The sequence below is a fragment of the Sciurus vulgaris genome, assembly GCF_902686455.1.
Source record: "Sciurus vulgaris genome assembly, chromosome: 9".
In the NCBI taxonomy this organism is placed as follows: Eukaryota; Metazoa; Chordata; class Mammalia; order Rodentia; family Sciuridae; genus Sciurus; species Sciurus vulgaris.
In genome coordinates, this window is record NC_136469.1 from 96500441 (window position 1) to 96520643 (window position 20203).

Consider the following 20203-nt stretch of genomic DNA (forward strand, 5'->3'; position numbering starts at 1 on the left):
TGTTACATGTATGATGTTAGAATGCTCAAAAGGAATGCCATATAATTTTAGAATTTTTAAATGAAATTATTAATAAAATCTTAAATACAGAAAAAAAACTAGTTGAAGGTTTTCATAATTCTGTTCTTTTTTCCCCCCTTATGTATCTTCTTTCTCTGCACAAACATTATTTTTCCTCATTGTACCTGCACAAATTTTGCTTATCATTTGTAACTGAAAACTGATCAGTATTGGAGCTCATATCCAGAATCGTGGAACTACAGAAAAAAGGCTAAATTCATTTATTCTGTACCAAGAAAATGTTTGGGGGAAAATATCACTATCAATATCAGGTTTTTCTTCTGGATTCCTGTAGAATCATATATAATCAAATATTTTGGGAGTGGATCCTTTCAAAACAACTCACATTTTAAGCAGGTCAGAAGACTTACTAATTTTGTTTACAGGAAGTTTAAAATATCACAAAATAAAGACCAGTGAATTCACTGAGACAGATCATTTTGAGGAGTTCCAACTCATTATAATAATTTATAATAATTTAACCACTGGTTTAAAGAGACAGTTGAGTTTTTTCCTTAGCAAACCAAAACCTACAACATTTAAAAGAGCAGAAGAATTTTTTTTTCAAATTTCAAAACAGTTTTAGAATAACAAAGTGAAATAAACAGCCAAAATGTTTATGGACAGAGGTAAATACCTGTAGGCTCATTATGGCTCCATCCTTAAATACAAGGATACTAGAACTGGAAGTACATGAGATAGATCGCTGAGATTCAATTCCCATTTTTCAGAGATGAGGAAACCACAGTGCACAGAGGATGGGCCTCCTCATCTAATGTTTCCCTGCTAATATGGCAGAGATGGAATCAGAAAGGGGATCTCTAGACTTCTTCCAACTCTGCTGCAATTTTCTCTTCAAATCTGCTGTAGGCTTTGAAAACCATGATGGAATATTAATTTATATGTTTTATAAGGTAACCTTGCATTCTTACTTGTATTCCTTTACTACATGCCATCCTACAGAACTAAATTAGAACTTTTAGAACTAAATTAAATTACTTTAAGATGTAAGTTTATTTTAGCAAAATCATGACTTCCTCCATTACATTGTGTTGACAGGTTTTTCTATAATGAGATTTATCTCTATGAAAATGAATTTCTAATACTGACAAAAAGATAATGGTCCAGAAATTCTATGCATGAAGTTTAAACCATTTCCACAGATAGCATCTGAATTCAATATAATAAAAGTAAATTATTCACTTTTATTTCTAACTTCATATGCTTTAGTTGTAACACTATAAACACATCTTTACATATTTTAAATAAAAGTATTACAGACAAGATTGGATACTTTAAATCTGAACATTCTATGCTTGGATAGCATTGGTACAACTGAAGTAGAGGACCCATAGAACAGAACCAAGTGGTTATTCAACATAAACCACTCCAGGAACCACTTGAGTACATACTGGGTCAACTACATTTCATGTAAGATTTCACCTTGCCAGTAAGAATGTAAGTGCACTCATCTGAAAGCATAAGATTAGCAGAAATATGACAATCATCAAGATTTATTTTTGGTTGGTGGTAACAGAATTATTTTAAGCACTACCATGGCTTCTTAACATTTTAAAAATTACTAAAACAAGAAGAACAGTTCCACTTCTGGCTCTGAAAAACATTAATAAAATTATTTACTTTTGGTTTTTGAGAAACAGTAGTAGAATTTTTTAAATTTACTGGAATAAAGGAAAAATCCATTCAAACTCCTTTGTGTATTTATCCATAATCTTAATAGCAATAACCAGTAATGAATTCCACAGGAATAAACTTTGAATCTATATGGTGATTTTAAAAATCTTTTGAGAATTTTGATTTAATAATTTAGATAGATACGTGTCCACCATTAAAAATATCCCCCCTTTTTTTGGATACCAGTAAAAATAAAGATGAGAAGGCAGATATTGAATTAAGAAAAACATACAAATTAATAATTGTCACTTTTTCATTATTATTTAAGAAATGATACATTATCTCTGAACACCAAAAAAGAAAAATAAAATGTGATCCAAATTTATTACTTTAAAGTAATTACAACCAATTCTTCTGTGTAAGGCGAATAATGTAGAGTACATTTAATTTGCAAATATGTTGAATCTTCATTTAACATCATTCAAAATTTACTAATATGTCAGGACATTTAAAAATATTTATAATGACACAGTTACCTCTCAGTTAGCCTAAGGATAATAAAGACAAAACAAACCCTTAAAAGGTCTACTAAATTGTTCTGCCAAACCACATCTGGTGTGTTGTACAATTCACAGAGTAACTACAATGGAATAGGGACACTGAAAAATGAGAGACTACAGTATAGATAGGGTAATGATGAAGAAGGACCCAGAAACTATCTCATATTGATGGTTCTGTTTTAGTAGGGAAATCAAAAACCAAAGGAAAATAGGTTAGCTGCTTTCAAATATTTCAAGGATTTCCAAGAGGCAACCAAGGATGCATTGCTCTTCTTTCCTCCAGAGGCAAACCTAAGCATTATAGTCAGAGGAATATATCTAGATATCTATACATATACATAAATGGGTGAAAAACAAGCACAGCATTTCAACAATCTTGGGCATACAGAATGTCAACAATCTAAAGAGCATTTAATGAACTCTCTCCTTCTGACTCTCAAAGTCTATGATTCTTAAACAGGCAGTCTTTAAGACAAATGATGAAATCGAAAGTTTACTGAATTATTTCATCATATAAACAAACATCTTAAACGTATTCCTGAAGCCAATTGTTAACTAATAGCTTTGGTATTTCTGAAATAACTTAAAATCATCCTTTGTATCTGACAAGGAACCCTATGGGGCAGCTCAGGTTATGTGAAATGCCCAATGGCCGGGCTGCAACAAACATGCTTTTCTGGAAGGCCCATTCGCACCAAGTTTTACAGTCACACCACTAATCTTTTACCTCTGACTGAGAAATTAAGAAGAGAAAAAAAGAAAAATGGAAAAAAACAAAACAAAACAAAAAAACTCCAGAGATGCCCACAAAAGATAACAGAAATTTTATTCCAAATTGCCTGGATAATTTAAATATTGCTAATCTACTGCATTCAACTTGAAGGAACCATGGATGTACCTATTATGGTGAATTTTAAATGGGATGTTTCTTTAATGAAACTTCTATTTCAACAATTTTATGTTCTATTTACACATATACATATACACACATATGTACATATGTGTAATAATATATCTTATGATATATACATGTATAATTTAATATTTTTTATAATTTTAATATAATATATGGATACTCTTAATAGCAATAAATAGTAATGGATTCCATAGGAATATACACATATATATATGTGTGTGTGTGTGTGTATATACTTAGAAAAAGTAAAACCATGTCCACATAATTATAGTGCAAGCTGTTTTTTAAAAGGCTTATGCTTATTTGTTTGAAATACAATTAAATTTCTGTATCATTTTCAAGATGGGATCCATTAGAGGAACCATTTTCAAAATCTGTTTGTGACTTGCAGCCAATAGAAGAAATAATTTTGTGATCTGCTTGCTCTAGCTTGTGTAGGCAATGGCAAAGCTAAGGCAGAACCTGAGCTGCTACTGCCCAGTTCACTGCTCTTTCCTCTACTGCTTAGTTCAATGTAATTTTCCCTGGAGTTAATCTAATGCTTTCATCAATACTAATGTTTTGTGCCCAGAGTGTACTTCATGATTTAACAAAGTAAGATTTATTTTCTCCATCTTATAACATTAAGACTACTGAATCAAGTCTTCTTTTATCTTACTTACCTTAGACAAGTATCTCATTTCTCAAAATAAATACATAGGTATTTAATATAGAAATAAATGAACAACAAGAAAAGTTCTGACAAACCACAATACGTTTTGTAACAGTACAGAGAAACAAACACATATGGATGAATCAGGCATTTGTTTATCAGAAGGCATCCATTTCTTACTAAGGAAAGCCTAAGGAAAATGGAAAAGCACTGAGAGGGGTGGAATGTAAAGGAGTCTGTGTGTCTGCTTCCAAAACAAAGAAAAGGCAGGAGAAAATAAACTAGAATGTGCTCATAAAAGCTACATAAAATGGGACTCTCACTTGAAAAAATTAAGATAAACTCCAGCACACCTTGTGCGTTGTACATGCTGACAGAAGGGTTGTTACAGACCGCCGGTTCCCCAAGCAATGTATTATAGGGATTGTTAGTACCATGCGGACGAAGCAGAGCATTGCTTATAAGATGATTAGCCATGGCTCCTGGAGCAGCCCCATAGAAAGACAGAGAAAAAAAAAAAAAGGTCAATCAGGCAAATGTGTTTGAAAAAAAGAAAGGAAACATTTAGAATGACAACAGTTGATATAGCCCTGATTACAGGCAGGCAGCTAATTAAACTGAAAAAAATATGCCACTAGAGCAGCACACATTTCCAACAATGTACACATATTTGAGTCAATGGGAAAGAAAGAAAATGATTTACAGTGTTGCTTAGGCCACATTTATGGTACTCTCTTTCCCCAGGTGTATGCAAGAATATATTCCCATGCTTGCTATAAATAAATAAAAATAAAAAAAGCAAAATCCAGTCATTCATACAAACAAAACACAAAAGCAAAAAAAATTAAAATTAAAAATTAAAAAAGCTAAAATGCGAAAAGAAACAACAAAACATTTCCTTAGGCTCAGAAACCACTGAGTTGTTTTCAAAGAAAATAAAAAAGAATAAAAGGCAACATTTAAGATCAAACACTCATTTGGAGAGCAGTTGTTGACACAACAGAAGAATTTTACATTTCTTAGAAATTCTATGCAGAATTACTGAAATTGAAATAAAAAATATAATCACTCTTATCAGTACACTACAGTAAGCATACTAATTGGGTGATCTTATTAGCCTGGTAAAAAGTCATACGGACATTATTTTTAAATATTTCAGATAAAATATTAACTATGATATCAAGCAATATATACACACATACATGTACAATTCCATTTTCTGTTTTCCAACTGTTGTTCAAATTTTGGCATAGAAAAGAAACAAAATTAAATTCTTTCATCTTTTTGTGAATAGATACTCTTAGTTTTCAGCACACCATCAGTATAAGTTGCAACCTCCCATCCTTCAAAGTCACTTAATCCAGAAGCAAAAAATCAGAGGAAGAGTTTTATTACATATAATTATGCCATGTATGAACATGATAGGTAGAACTTCAAATTTATGTTAGGTGATAAAGAAAGAAAATGTGACTGAAGAAAGGAAAGTAAAAATTGTGTGGGGATAGTCAGGTAACATGAGTGGGTACATGTTAATTTTTCTCATATGTGTGAGAATCAAAATACAAGCCATATTGCCAACAAATTTACAAATATTTGTGATCCAACAAAGAACTACTATTTGGACTGTAGAAAGAACTCTCAACAGTCAACAATAAGAGCAAACAAAATCCAGTTAGAAACTGGTCCAAATGTATACACAGACATTTCAAGGAAAAGGATACATGAGTGGCAAGTAAGCTCATGAAAAGGGCTGCTATTAGCCATTAGGGAAATGCAGATGAAATCACAATGACTAACAACACATCTAAGATAAAAATGGTGATAATATTAAATGTTGGTAAGGATGCAGAGAAACTGGATCACTCCTACTTTGCTGATGGTAATATAACAGTACAGCATTTAGGAAAGGTTTCAGAATTGCTTGTACAATCTAACATGCAATTATCATATTACTCGGTAACTGCACTCTTGGACATTTATCCCAGAGAAATGGAAATTTATCTTTACAGAAAACTTGCACATGAATGTTCATGGCAATTCCACTTGGAATAGCCCCCAAATAGAAAGCCTAAATTTCTCTCCACTGGTGAATGGCTAAACAATATACAACAGGATCAGACCATGAAAAACTACTCAGCAATCAAAAGGAACACATTACTATATACTTAAAAATCTAGATGAATCTCCAAAAATTTATACTGAGGGGAAAAAGCCAATCCCAAGTAATAACACACTACATAATTTCATTTATAGCTATAATATTCTTGAAATGACAAAGTTATAGAAACGGAAAGATTAGTGGCAATGTGTGCCATCCTTGTAGTGACAGAAATATGAAATCATTCTGTATTTTATGATGGTGCACGTGCCAACCTACTTCATGAATAAAATTACATAAGACTAAACTTTAGCTCAATGAACTACAAATAAAGTTGAATAAGCCTGAATGAGATTGGTGGATTGTATCGATATCAGTATCCTGGTTGTGATATTGTAGTATAGTTTCATAAGATATTAAGGGAACCAAGTAAAGAGTAAATATCTCTCACTATTATTCTGTACAATTGCATACAAAATATAAATATCTCAAAATTAAAAGTGATCAATATTGTGTTAGTAAAATAAAAAGTTTATTCATTCATAGAAAAATGTAAAAAAAATGTGAAGGGACTATTTGACAATAATAATGTTTATCTTTCCTAAACTGTAATTCTTTGTCAAGGTAAGTTACCAGCCAACTAATAATTATTTTAATCTCAAAACTGGGAAAGTGAATACCTCTTGATTTAAAGAACAAAATAGCTTGTATGATTGCTAGAGAAGTAAAATATCCTTTTTTGAAAAAAAAAAAAAAAGCCATATATGTGTTCACATCCTGTATATCCTGCCAAGAATTAGCATAGAAGTAGCACAAAATGTTTCACTTACTAAATGTTTAATATTTCTTTGTTGAAGTTGTACAATACACTTATTTAAGTGTTCTTAAGTAGCACAATGGCAGATCTTCTATCTGTCATGTAATGGATCTATCAGGGTATCACTTTCCTGTGATAAATTACATATATAGGATATTACTAAGAATAATTTAAAAAAGTTTACTACAGTGCCCTTCAGATTTAAAAAATGGTAAGTTGTAGATCTTAAAGATTTATATTGTGATTGTTATGCAAGTTTAATTGTTGGAGGCAGGATTTGGTTTGCCTAAAAAAAATTACCTTTAAATTGTACCTACTACTTAATATTTACATTTCTAGCTCTTTTCAAGTGCAAAAGAAAAGTTAGTTTTCTAATGCAAATAACTGTTTTCTGGAATTATTCTAAATAAGTATTTAAGTAGAAAACAAAAGGTAAAATTCAAAATAAACTGGTGTGAAAACTTGAAGTAGAAAATCAACCAAATATATATTCTCAAAGATCAAAAATGGGAAGGATCTTCATGGCTAAGGCTTTGTCTGCATTTCTATATATTTTCCTTTATTACTACACATTATTTAATTTGAAATAATTGGAAACTGAACAGTAGAATAAAAAGGTCTCATGCCATTTTTTTGTTTTGCTACGTACAGTTTAAAATAAAACATCTCTTTTTCTTATATATGTAGAAAAATAACTTTTTTGTACTAACATGAAAAGAAGCTATCTGTAATTTAAAATAAACACTTGAGTTGAAAAGAAGTATAAGCAAGAAGCAGATAACTCGATAACTTTATCATTCAGCTTATAAAAAGCCAAGTATATAAGGAAAAAATGATTAATAATAAAAAAGAATTATTTCATAATAGAATTCTAATGAAGGTATTTAAGTTTTTATTGATAATCCATCTGATTATATCTTTCCCAGTGTAAAGTTCTTTATCAGTCCTAAGTGTTTTTCTAATTTTTGAATGTAGTTTAAAGTACTTCAATTAGTGAAACTAATAATCTAAGATGAAAGGATTTTTTAAAAAATTTTATTTGAAAGGAATTAGGTGAAAGCTGATTTTATTTTTACTCAATGCCTGCTAAGCTTTAAAGACTGGTCACATGTCAGAAATGCTACTGGTACGCAGGTAGGTGTTACCATAGATATAAACTTCAGTCTCTGACACTTGGCTTCTAAGGTGGGTCCCTTCCTCAAATCTCAGTGCAATCCAGAATCAGTTACAGGTCTTTTAGTCATAATGAATGACATGTAGCCTTCATGAGCTATCCACCTGTTGTTTGTACCAAAACCATACAGACATGTACAAAAATAATTAAAAACTTTTAAACAAAATGCACATTCCTCTTCATCTCTGGTATTATAAAGCGTTTCCTGAAAAAAATGAAGAATCGCTAGTTAAAAATCAGTGGCTGTTTTTACCATTTATCCCTCATTTTTATACCTCCTGCACCATTTGAAACCAGCTTTAATTTTACAGAGTTATAATTAAAGGAAGGGCTTCATCAATAAGAACAAGAGTAGGAAATTGAACGTGATGCTTAATGGGTTACAAAAAGTGTAAAGATACTGATAAACTCTAGGGATTTTCTAGTGAAAAAGAATAAGAGATATGTCTTGGAAACCAAATTATTATCCCTCATTTGATTCACCTCCAATAAGTCACTTTTCCAAGGACACGCAGTACTTAAAGTGACCTCAAGAGGTCCTTCTTTCTATCATGACAAACAAGTGCGATTTTTCTAGGAGTTATTTTCGCATGGCTCCTCCAGTCCACCCTCATTAAGCAATTCTGGTATACTTTTGAATGGTGGCACTGCAGAAAAAACAAACACAAACAACAGCTTGCTGCCAGTGCCTGGATCCTTTAACTAAAAGCTTGGACAGAACCTGTCTTCCTCCATCTTCTACATGAGGAGGTAGTTTTGTCTTTTTGCTGTTGCTGCACTGCTTTTCACTCGTTTTTGCAGAAGTCTATTCTGTTTGCTTCTGGCTGTTTCCTCAATTGACTTAGGTCACTTTGAATTCCGATACTATCTTCCAGGATTCTGTCTACCCTGTCGCTTCCTCTTCCCTCCAACTAACTTCTGATTTGTAAACTTCCCTTCTAACAGCTGTGAAATTGCTCAAGACTTCCAAGAAGTTCAGTGTTTATAGACCATCTGTCACTGTTTTTTAGCTGGAAAGTTAAGTGTACTGGTTAGTCAGTTGGAAGACACAAATAAGTTGGTGTTTGGTGCGAGAGAGAGACAGTTATAGAGCCATATACACGAAAAAAAAATGTTTACGTGCTAATTCTTTTAACACTGGGATGTAAATTCTAGAAAGACTGAATACATAGAAAAAATTTCACTGCTCTACCAAGTGTCTAGAATAGTTTCTCTTGCTCAATAAAAAAAACTGCTTAATTAATGAAAATATCATGTAAAATTGACACCATCTTGAAGATGTAAAAACCAAGTTACTTTTATCAATTCTAAGTAGTGTTAATAATCCTGAAGAAAATGAGGAAAAACTTTTTAATGGTGCCAGTTGTCTAATTCCTGATGCGATTTCCTTATTTCCTTCTAACACAATACCAGGTACTGTACTATCGAAACTTTTAAAGCAGAAATAAGCAATTATATAATTACTTGGAATTATATAATGTTACCTAAATACTAACTGCAGGTAGTAACAATAATACTAAAACCAAACAAAACTGAAAACCAACCGAACAAACAAAAGATAAAGTGACTGTGTAAAAATAGCTTTCTCAATCATCCAACACACTAAATCCTGGCCGTAGTCTCCTCATTCCCGCTTATTTGCTGTCGGAAACAAAGGAGAGTGAATTCATCCACAGAAAAGGAATTAAGATTGATTTTGACATACATGAATCATCAACATAGCTCTCAAGAGGTGGTCAGCCACAAAATCTTTTATTTCTGGTGAAAGATAGAGACAAACCAACTAGGATGGTTATATTCCATACTGAAAAACTCAGAGAAGCTTTTCTGACAATTATAAAGTCAGAGCCTAAAGCCCCTTGGAAAAGATTAGTCATTTTAAGAAGGGTTCTTATTTCCCTGTATTTATACCTGAAGATTGAGAGTGGTACAATAGTTTTTGAATGAGTGAAATTTCAATGGAATAATAAAGAGCATACTCTTTTTAAATGTATAGTTTTACCACAAAACTGTGACATTTCTTTCCTGGTGACAACGGAGTGGGTGTTTTTGACATTGGGAGGCCCTGAGTGACAGCATTGTCTGGGATAGCTCAGTGTGATTCTTGTAACTGAGGACTGGGAAATCTAAGGCAGATCAGTGTGCTTTGAAATTGTGAAGTGAATAACAGACCTGAACAAGGATGAAAATTGGATCCCACTTGAACTAGATCATTCAGAAAAAGAATTCAAATGATACTGCTTCTTGAAAGGAGGCTAACAAAACTACATTGAAAAGCTCTTAAAATACCTTGAATTGCTACTCTACACTGCCACCTCAGCCTAAGTTCTTATCTGATCATACTGGATGACCAAAGTTTTGTCATTTAAGATCTTGATGATCCAATGTACCAATGAAGTACCACATTCTTCCATTGTCACAAAGCATTATGCCTTAATCTTCAACTTCTGGTTATTTATAAATATATACAATGGCAAATGAGCAATTGTTTCATCCTTATAAAACAGTTTTACTATGATGGCTCTTTCTTCTTTAGTATACCTCATTCTCCATCTAATCCCCCAGTGTTCTCTCTCCCTTAAGTCTGATATAACTTTTTTTTAATGAAGCCATTTCTGATGTGTACACTAATTCATATAAATCAAAGTTACATATAAAGTGAAGAATCACTACTGAATAATATATTTATGTTTTTATCTTCAGCCCTTAAATTTGGCCCATCATGAGGCTTTAATTCATGTAAATAAAAAGTCTCTCTAATGATAGTATTTCTTACAGAATTGGATTAGTAACTTCAGCACAAGTCAGACCTTTTGCCTGGATGTGGTATCTGTGAAGTTGTGAAATCCCCAAATTTGTCTGTAAAAGGTTTTGGGTGCATGTTTGCATGCTTATTGTGCATACACACCTGCCTACACTTCTTTCTGGTGAAAGGGTCTGATGGTTTCTTTTTTCTTTTTCAATGATTTAAGAAAATGGGTGTAAGGAAAATAAAGTGGTTAGTCTCTTTCCTTAGCTAGTGAAACATAATATAAACAAGAAAACTGGAAAATGTTAATTAGAGGTACCCAAAATATATATTATGTACATGCATAACACCTAATCAGTTACAATAGAGCACTATGGAGAAAGGTTATAAATCAGAAATTAGAACTGAATAAAGATTTTAACATCACCTAACCAAAAATTATCATCTAATAAATAAAGGAATAAGGACCAGAGACATTTTTAATTTCTGCAAGGTCACACATGATTCTGGTGGCTTTACTTAACTTTATTTATTTTTTCATTACTTCTTCTAGAAGTGCATGAAAATTTCCCATGTTCTTTTCAGCAATAGTTATTTCATCTGCAGTCATAGATTAATTTATATAAAATAAGCAAATAAAAGTGAAAGTAGGTAGATAAAAAAAGACTCTCCAAAAACTACACAGAACCAACTCAGACATTGTTTATTTTAATTTTTTTTTTTCCTATTTTTTGCTTTTCTATGTAATCAAATAACACCCACCTACACTACTACAAAGACAATTTGGGCAATGATTAATTCCACTTTGTAGGAAATAGAGGCATATAATTCAAGACTAAATCATTTATTTTTTTTAAAACTAAGACAAAGAGAATCTGCATGGTCCCCTTAAAAGTTGTATAAAATAACTTTCAAAACATAATTTCACATTTTGATGTTTTAATTCAAACAATTAGTGAAATTACAAAGTGTCCAAGAAGAAACATTTTGTTGAAAGTCAAGAGCCCTTTCATCATTTTTTTCTAAAAATCATAAATTGAAGAGCTGACATCTTGATTTATCACACTGTACACTTTTAATAGCCAACAAGTTTGCTATTAAATTTTAATCAACCTGCCTATTAAATTTCATTCAAATGGTCTGGAGATACTTCAGTTTCTTTTAATAGCTAATTCATTCACTGGGAATTTATTAATATAGATTTCAATGACACATTTTCTCCGAAGTATAGATTGAGTTATTATTAGTTCAATACAAAATGAAATATTCTGAATGCAGAGGTGTCGCATCTATTTTAATATATGAATTCAGAGCTTTTGAGCTGGGAGCCCTAGAAATTACCTATTCCATCCCTCTTATTTTGTACTGATTAGTCTTCTATATGTCTTCATGTTCAGACACATGAGCTTTCCTCCAATTAATACTAAGAAGTTGAACTGCTGGGTCATATATTGTGGACACTTTGAATTTACAACATTTTGCTAAAATGCTGTCAAATGTGTTTATACCAATTCACATTCCCTCAAGTAGTGTATACTTCTCGAATTCTTTCTGGGAGCTAGTTTTGTCAAACTGACATTTTTGCCAATCAGTACGAAATGATATCTCTTATTGCTGCTATACTTTGCATTTCCCATTATTAGAAAGATGAGGTAATTTTTCATGTGTTCATTGTTCGTAATAGTTTCTTTTTCCTGAATTGTCTGTTCTTTTGTCCACATCCTGTATCAATTTGTAGACATTATTTAAATAATCCAGGCACTAACATCTTGTTTGTTATGTGTATTGTTTACATCTTCTTCCTTTGTGTTATCTGTTATGGATATGGGGTTTGAGACAGACCTATTTGTCTTCTTCTCATAATTTGTGATCTTAATTATTTTGTTTAAAAAAACTTCTCTAAACTATGCTGTCTTCTAAAGATTTTAAAGTGTTATTTTTTTGCATTTGCAATTTTCCCCCATAATAGGCAACACAACTCTGTCACATTTCAGACAAAGCAACTGATGCCAGGATATTCAGGGATGTTTTTCCTATCGTCAGCAGAAAGAAATGCTGTTTAGATATGGTAGATTTTCTTACTCGTTAAGCCAAAATGGGAGGACCGTAACTCAGAATTCTTGGTGAACCTTTGCTTTAAAACAGAGGAAGTGGTTGCTCTGCAGAATGATAATCCTATATAAATTAGACATTCATTTCTACATCTCATTCTTTGTGGTCAAAGCATGAATTTCTGTGTTCTAATAACTTGGATATTTAGAATTTTTTAGCATAGTACTCAATACAAAGAAACTAAGTCTAAAGATAACAGGCTAGTTTTTTATAGCTACAGACAGAGTAGTGGTTAACCACAGTTCTTTTTAGTAATACAAGTCATATAGCAAAAAAAAAAAAAAAAAAAAAAAAAAAAAAATTGTCAATTCTTACAGCAGCTACTCAATTCCTTTTCTTCACATCAGATTCTTGATAATCTGTTAATGGTATATAGTCAATTTCAGTTATATTTGTTTGCAAATCATACATTGCCAAATAAAACTTCAGAAAAAATGACAAGTGTAGCTATTAAATAATATAAGATCCTTTACCAAAGTAAAGAACATATGGTTTTTAGTAATACTGTGCAATATAGGTACCCTTTTTTATATTATGAAAATTATATAAGCTTATGTACAGAAGGACTAAAACCTGAACTATAGAACTGGAATCTATAAATAAAAATGTATGTCTGAAAAAATATGCATGAATTAAAACAGTATCCATGAATAAAGAGATTTTTGAGTGTTGTTCAGAGAAGGCTTCTTTTATCATCTGACTATTATCAGTTCTGTTCTGCTTAGACCAAGCTAATTTCGGAAACATATTGTTTCTATTTTTCTAAATCAAGATTGACTCTCTTTCTCTCTTTCTTTATATATCCCCTCAAATTTTTCTTAATTTGCTAATACTTTCCTGGGGTCATGTACTACCTTCTACAAATGCATTATGTAACTTGTTTTCAGGCATCCATATTCCTTATAAAGATAAATTATGGGAGCTTACTATGAAGCTCAGAAGAGAATCTATCACATAAATGCTTACTGTTAAATGGCATGCAATATAATTTATATAAGGCCAAGTCACATAAAGTTAAGCCTTCTTACACAATTTAACAAGAGCTATTTTAATTGAATATAGCAGAAATATTGATAATGACAATTTAGGTATCCTTTCTATTTTTTTTTGTCAGGCATATGCACCCTTCTTTCACATTTTAAATTTTCATGTAATAAAATTAACTCCTATGTAATTGAAAAATAGTAGATAAATTTAATATGACATTTCTTAGAAAAAATAAACTAACAATGACTGTTCATTGTTGAATATATTATAGTACATTTGAAAGCATTATGTTTATATTCTAGTAGGAACATTTTTTCAGGTGAGAGATACAGTTCAGATTTTGTTTTTAAATTTGAATTTTATTTACATCATAGATTTTGTTAGAAGCAGAATAAAAATGAAAGTAATAAGTTTTAATTGATAACATTATCACTAAAATTACTACTCAAATTTCCTACTTTTTTCAGATATTACTGTGTTGGAAGCCATCCTCATTTAGCAGGATCAGACTAGGTCGAGCCTCATGACATAGAAGCCTGACTTCTGAAACTGGCAGATAGGGAAGTCCGTCCGGCCCAGACTGCCAGGGGGTATGTGGCGCTGTGGGAGTGGTTCCCTGTCTGCTTGTGTGATAGTCCCCCTAAGAAAATGTCTCCCCTAACTCTACCCTATCCTTTTCATCACAGAACAAGCCCTTCCATTCAGGGGCCCTTTATCTGTGTGTTTATATAAAGAGAGTTGGGCTACTCCATGTTGCTAGAGGCCAGAGTTGGTATGGCCAGACCCATCACACCCCCTCTCATTTAAAAGGAGTATTGGCTCTTGTGTGTTTATTGATTAGATAAGTTTATGGGTAATTGATTGATTTATAGCCAAAATCATCCTCTGGCAGTTAACCCTTTTCTTATACATGTGGGACGTGCTTGAGAGACCCCCACTTTACTGAATTGTCCTGACAGAGAATGACATAGTTTCAAGAACTGTTAAGTTCAAAAGCACAAAAATCTAGGAAAAGTTTTATCTTTGTTTCTGTTACTAAGTGATAGAAACTATTTGCCTGAATTTTAGCATAATATTTGCCCTGACCAAATGTAAATTCTTTTACTAAAATATACATAACAAAAAATTTAAGAAAAAAAGACTCTAGAAATAAAAGATTTGAAAGCATCCAGAAAAGAAGAGTGATCGTAAAATTCTTTTGACCTACGTTCTAAAACTGGGTTTAATACAGAGTAATTCAACATAATTCTATATTCAATACTTTTACAGAAATACAATTTGACAATATGTCTCTCCATATAGTCACATTTTTTTTAAAGCTTTTCTTCTACTGCACAGGTAGAGGGAATGTACTGTAAAGAATGGTATAATAACAAAATATAGTGGCAATGAATAATACATGAAAAATTTAGAAATAAAAATATGATAATCTCACTGTTAAGTATATATTTTCCATAATAGCTGACAAAATTAAAGGTCATTTTGAAATACAACCTTGAAAAAAGTCTTTACTGTAATCTTTAGCAACTTCTTGAAAAACTGCCATCATATGAAGAAATGAATATATTGTTACTGTGCTTATGACTTTGTGGTCAGAAAGACCTTGCTTTTAATCTAGATTTTTGCCTTACTATCTACTCGATCTTGAACAGGTTAGTTACATTACCAACCAATAAAGCCAATTTCTTCATGGATGTAAGATAAAAGATAATAAATACAGAACTATGTTTAATATATATCTAGATACATAGACTAAAGGAGGAATTTCAAATTCATTAGGAACTATCAAGAGGTATATTGTATTCTTTTCAGAAAAACATAGCAATTGTTATGTTGCAGTCTCACATTTAACTCTAAGAAAAAGAAATTTTTGAAAAATTATTTCTCACTAAATTACATTAAAAATAGTACTATTTCAAAGCTAAGTGGAAATGTTCTACAGCACATATATTTAGAATTTATCAAAGAATCTCACTGAAGCTTGTTTGATTCAAAATAAAGCTAAGAAATATAAGAAAATAGGCAAATAAATTTTAAAAATGAGGATTCTACATAGATAAACAACTATCTTTGTGAATGGATATAAGAAAGTTTTAATAAATACTGTTACAACTATAACAAATACAACCACGTTGATTACTATGTAGTTGACTATGAGAAACAAGATTATTTGAAAGCGTTATATCAAAGAGACAAGTTGAAAGCAAAGCATAAGGAGGGCCTCATGAGTAACTGTTTAAGGTTTCTCTTTTTAAGTTTCTGTCAACAGTTTATAGCAAGGAACTTTGTTCCTGATTCACTAGTAATCAATATCTGATATAATTCTTTTGCCAATTGGAGAGTTCTTTCTGAACATTATTCGATCTCATTGGGTTAGGAATCAGAATTTAATGGTATTATTTAATTATCTATTTAACTCAGCATCTCTCTTTTAAAATCTGTTCCTATGTTGCATTTGGTTATTACACTGGTTTTCCTAACACAGATTTCCTTATCATATTGTACCTTTTCTAACTATATCTTTATCGATGACATGTACAAAAGAAATTAACATATTCATGTACACATCAAGAAATGCAAAGGACAAAAAAATTAGACATAAATATAATGGGGAGTCTCAAAAGAAAATTTTATTTATGCCATAAGGTTACTTATATTGCATTAACATCATAATGCTTATTCATAAGAAAAAGGAGTTTGTTATATGGAATTCCTCCATCCTTGTTAGACTCTGCAAGTAGTATCAACACATTATTAACTACTTTTTCAAATTTCACAAATAGATATAATATTATTTGAATAGCTGGTTAATATTTACAATGAGTGATTTTATAATCTTTTAGAACAGCAAGGTTCTGGGGCAATATGGCATATTTTATGCTTATAAGCCAGTTATATTTATTGACATGAATAAAGTGCAGAAAATGAATATCAGTGTTTTGCCCTAGTAGCTTTAATTTATATAAATTGTTAAATTCTTAAATGCCACTTCCAGTTTTTCATTTGCATTTCTCTTTAAAAAACATAAAAACAAATTAGATTTGGAAGCCTGAATATTAATGAGGTAACAGGTGACTTATTGTAAAATATCTTCAGCTTCAGTGACCAAATTCCTAGAGAAGACAATATAGCCTCAGACAAGACATGAGTTAAAAAGAGGTCTAGTCGTATCCCAGTTCTTCTACATAACTTGTTATTTAGCAGGGCTGTCTGAATTGAACTAGTGTTCTCTAAGTTTTTGAACAGTAGGGTAGTTGGAAGAAAAGAGAAGATAGGGTTTGCTTATGTCATTGTCTAAGGAAGAAAAAAATAAATATATTATCTTTATTTCTTTGACACTAAAGTAGGGTTACAAATCAAAAGAGGAAAGTACAAATAGGCAGATGTAATTTGCACTTAATTTCTAATTGAGAAGAGACAATTCAGTTTTATTAGCTTTTTTCTTTGTTAGCCTCAAGGGTAGCAGCATCTTAGGTGAATTATTATTTGTTTTACTTGGCATTCAGGTAACCTGCTCATTCCTCCCACCTTTTCTAGAAAATAAAAAGGAAAGGAAAACCTTCAGTAGTGAATGATGAATTTTAATATCTGATTATTTGATAGCCTTGGCAAGGACAAGTTTTAACTTATTAGAAAATATAATATCTCTGAATAAAGTAGTAATAACCATAATAGTTCTTATGTTCTGGGTGCTGTTGTAAACAATTTACATATTTAACTTATTTATTCCTCTCAAGGAGGGTCCATAGTGGGAACCATTTATATCCCTATTGCATAAGCCCTGAGAAGTTAAGCAATTTGGCAAATGTCACTGGATTAAAACTCAATGTCTGTTCATAAAACTAGTAGGTGAAACTATAATGAGTAAGTCAGCTGCTTGCACATGTATATTTGATGACAGAGTTCTCCTCCTTTGTTAAAACAATGCTCCAAACCAATAAGGTCACCTTTTAGTAGGTAGTTCTGCCACTAACTGAGAGTCAAAATTTACCCTTTAAAAAAAATCTATGAAAATATATGCATCATTGTAGATCATCATAATTTTACTGACTACAAATTCAGGGAGAATCTGAATACAAATCTGAACTCTAAATACAACTGAACTTTAATACAAATCTGAACTCTAAAAAAGAGAAATTATATGCATGTATAAATAAGTGCTAAACATCTACAGATCAATCTTCTGGACAAGAACACCTAAATATGGTTTAAATAAATATAGTCTTACTGATACAAATCTAAAAATTTATATCACACTAATTTGTGTGGCAGGCTGACAAAATAGAGGATGAGAGTTTAGAGGGAAATAAAACTCCATGATGCCAGGCAAACCTTTGTTCCAGAAGAAGTGATTTTTTCACTAATTATACCACTTGGAGGGAGCACAATTTTGTAGTACCTCATCAATGGGATGAAGGTTGAAGTACTTTTTGTAATTCACACAAAGATACATCATTGTCAGGAGTTTCTTAAACTTGATTGGAAATAGAAATTTCTGATCTCAATCTAATTAAATAAAAAGAAAATGGTAAATGCCATTATAATATTTGCAATAAAGTCCTATAAAATCTAATTTCAGAAGGCAATCTGATTTTTACGTAGATCTAAGGGGTATAATGAAGATGTTTAATAGGTAATTGAACGGCTAGAAAAATCTCTCAACAAATCCTTCATTTCTGGATCAAACTCAACTTTTAAAAAGAGGCATTGTGAATCTAAACTGTTTGAGATGTGGTTTGGGCAGCAGAGATTACGATGAGGAGAGATGCGTAGAAAGCGTAGTACTAGTCCATCCCATCACTACCAGGATGTTGCAGCTAGTAGAGATTTAAGTTAGATTTCCAATAGCTCTGGGAGGAGTTGGGAATTGAATACTGACTACACTTTCAAGGCATGTACAAAATAAATAATGCTTAAATAAACAAATGAATGAAACCTCCTTCATACCTACAAGCTTGTGAAAACTCAGTTTTGCTCAAAGTTAACCCTTTCTGAGACTCTGTATTCAACCATAACCTTACAGCTCTTCTAAAGTTCCTTCTGTGTGTAAGTAGCTTTAGTGATGTCAAATTGTAGTAATGTGATTTCAAGGAATTCTGCATTTGCCTGAGTGTATAATGTTATATGAAACAAACTGGAAGAGGCAAAATATTTTAAAAGGTTTAGGGAATAGTTGGGGAAACATTTTCATAAAAACAGACATTCAGTATGGATTAAATAGAAGTTTTTAAAAAGATGAGTGTGACCAAACAACAAACTCAAAAAGAATATATAAGAATTAGTACACTCATTGAAAATTATCCATAAATCCTCCAAGATTTCACATAATTCTAATGAATAAAACCCCAACAGTAATCATCTTTATTATACTGGGAATCTAGAAGGGTAATCTGATATATATGATGAAATGACTTGTTTCAAGAACAATGTATAAAGAATAGTTTAAAAAAAAAGAAGTAGTTCTACATTGCATGGTAGATTCTTTGTTCTTAATGGATCCTAAAGATGGTAGTTATTGATTCTTACTTGGAAGAACAGATGAAAAGACATATAAAATTTAAAATCATACTCTTAATGTATTGGGCAATGGTATAAACAAGGAAGAAAACCTAAATTAAAAATAGGAAAAATGTTAGGCAATAGCTATAGTTTTCAAGAGTCAGCACTACTTTAAAGAAAAAATAAGAGGTTTTATATTTCTAACTTAGAAAGGAAATGGAGTTTGATTCTTAAAAAAAATTGCTAACTGTAACTAAGAATGAATGGGAAGTTAGAATATATGATGATGCAAAGATGAGGTGTCTAAGATTTTTATTTAAATAATAAAGAATATAACCTTTTGAATAAACACAAGTGAATAATTATGTTGCTGAGGTGACTGAAGTGTTTATCTGGAAAGATGAATCTTGGATGCTACCTACCTAAATATGATACACACGCCTGAATGCAGGGAAGATAGGACCCTGGGAAATAAGACAAGATTAAAGAAGGAGGTTAAAGACTATCTTCAGAGACATAATATGAAGAAATAAAATTTTTAAAGTACTTTAATCACCTAAGGTAAAAAAGGAGATGAGAATAAAACCAGGAATTTCTGACCTGGAGCAGGGCTAGGAAATTAATTCAGGGAATGAAGATCACTATGATCTCTGGCACCTTTAAAGTCACTAAGTGAAAGGAAGAATACATATCCTGATGAAAAAGATCAGTGCTTGGACACACTTCAAGTTATGTATTCCATTTAACCTCCTCCCCAAAGTCTTCATTAAAAAAAACAATGTCACAAGAAATTTTATATCCTTCATTCAATAGCTTTAAGAAATACCTTTTAAACCACTCATCATAATTTACAGACTTAGACATATTATCAGTCAATATGAAATATTACAATTTTCTTTCCGTTTATTTCAAATTGACTCACTCATATACATATTGTTATATTC

At 31.4% G+C, this 20203-nt stretch overlaps 1 protein-coding gene across 17 annotated transcripts in view; it reads right to left on the reverse strand.

Annotated features, from left to right (window-relative positions):
- The window catches only part of ADGRL3 (adhesion G protein-coupled receptor L3), a 760294-nt gene that overhangs the window by 29974 nt on the left and 710117 nt on the right, over positions 1-20203 (reverse strand). For 2 of the 17 annotated variants that reach the window (XM_079153725.1, XM_079153717.1), the window contains exon 25: positions 19682-19723. The exons of 14 other annotated variants lie outside the window; for them this stretch is intronic. In XM_079153725.1, the coding sequence (XP_079009851.1) occupies positions 19682-19723 (42 nt within the window). Of the gene's footprint in view, positions 1-4176; positions 4306-19681; positions 19724-20203 lie in introns of all 17 variants that reach the window. One more of the 17 variants, XM_079153716.1, reaches the window with a different exon arrangement.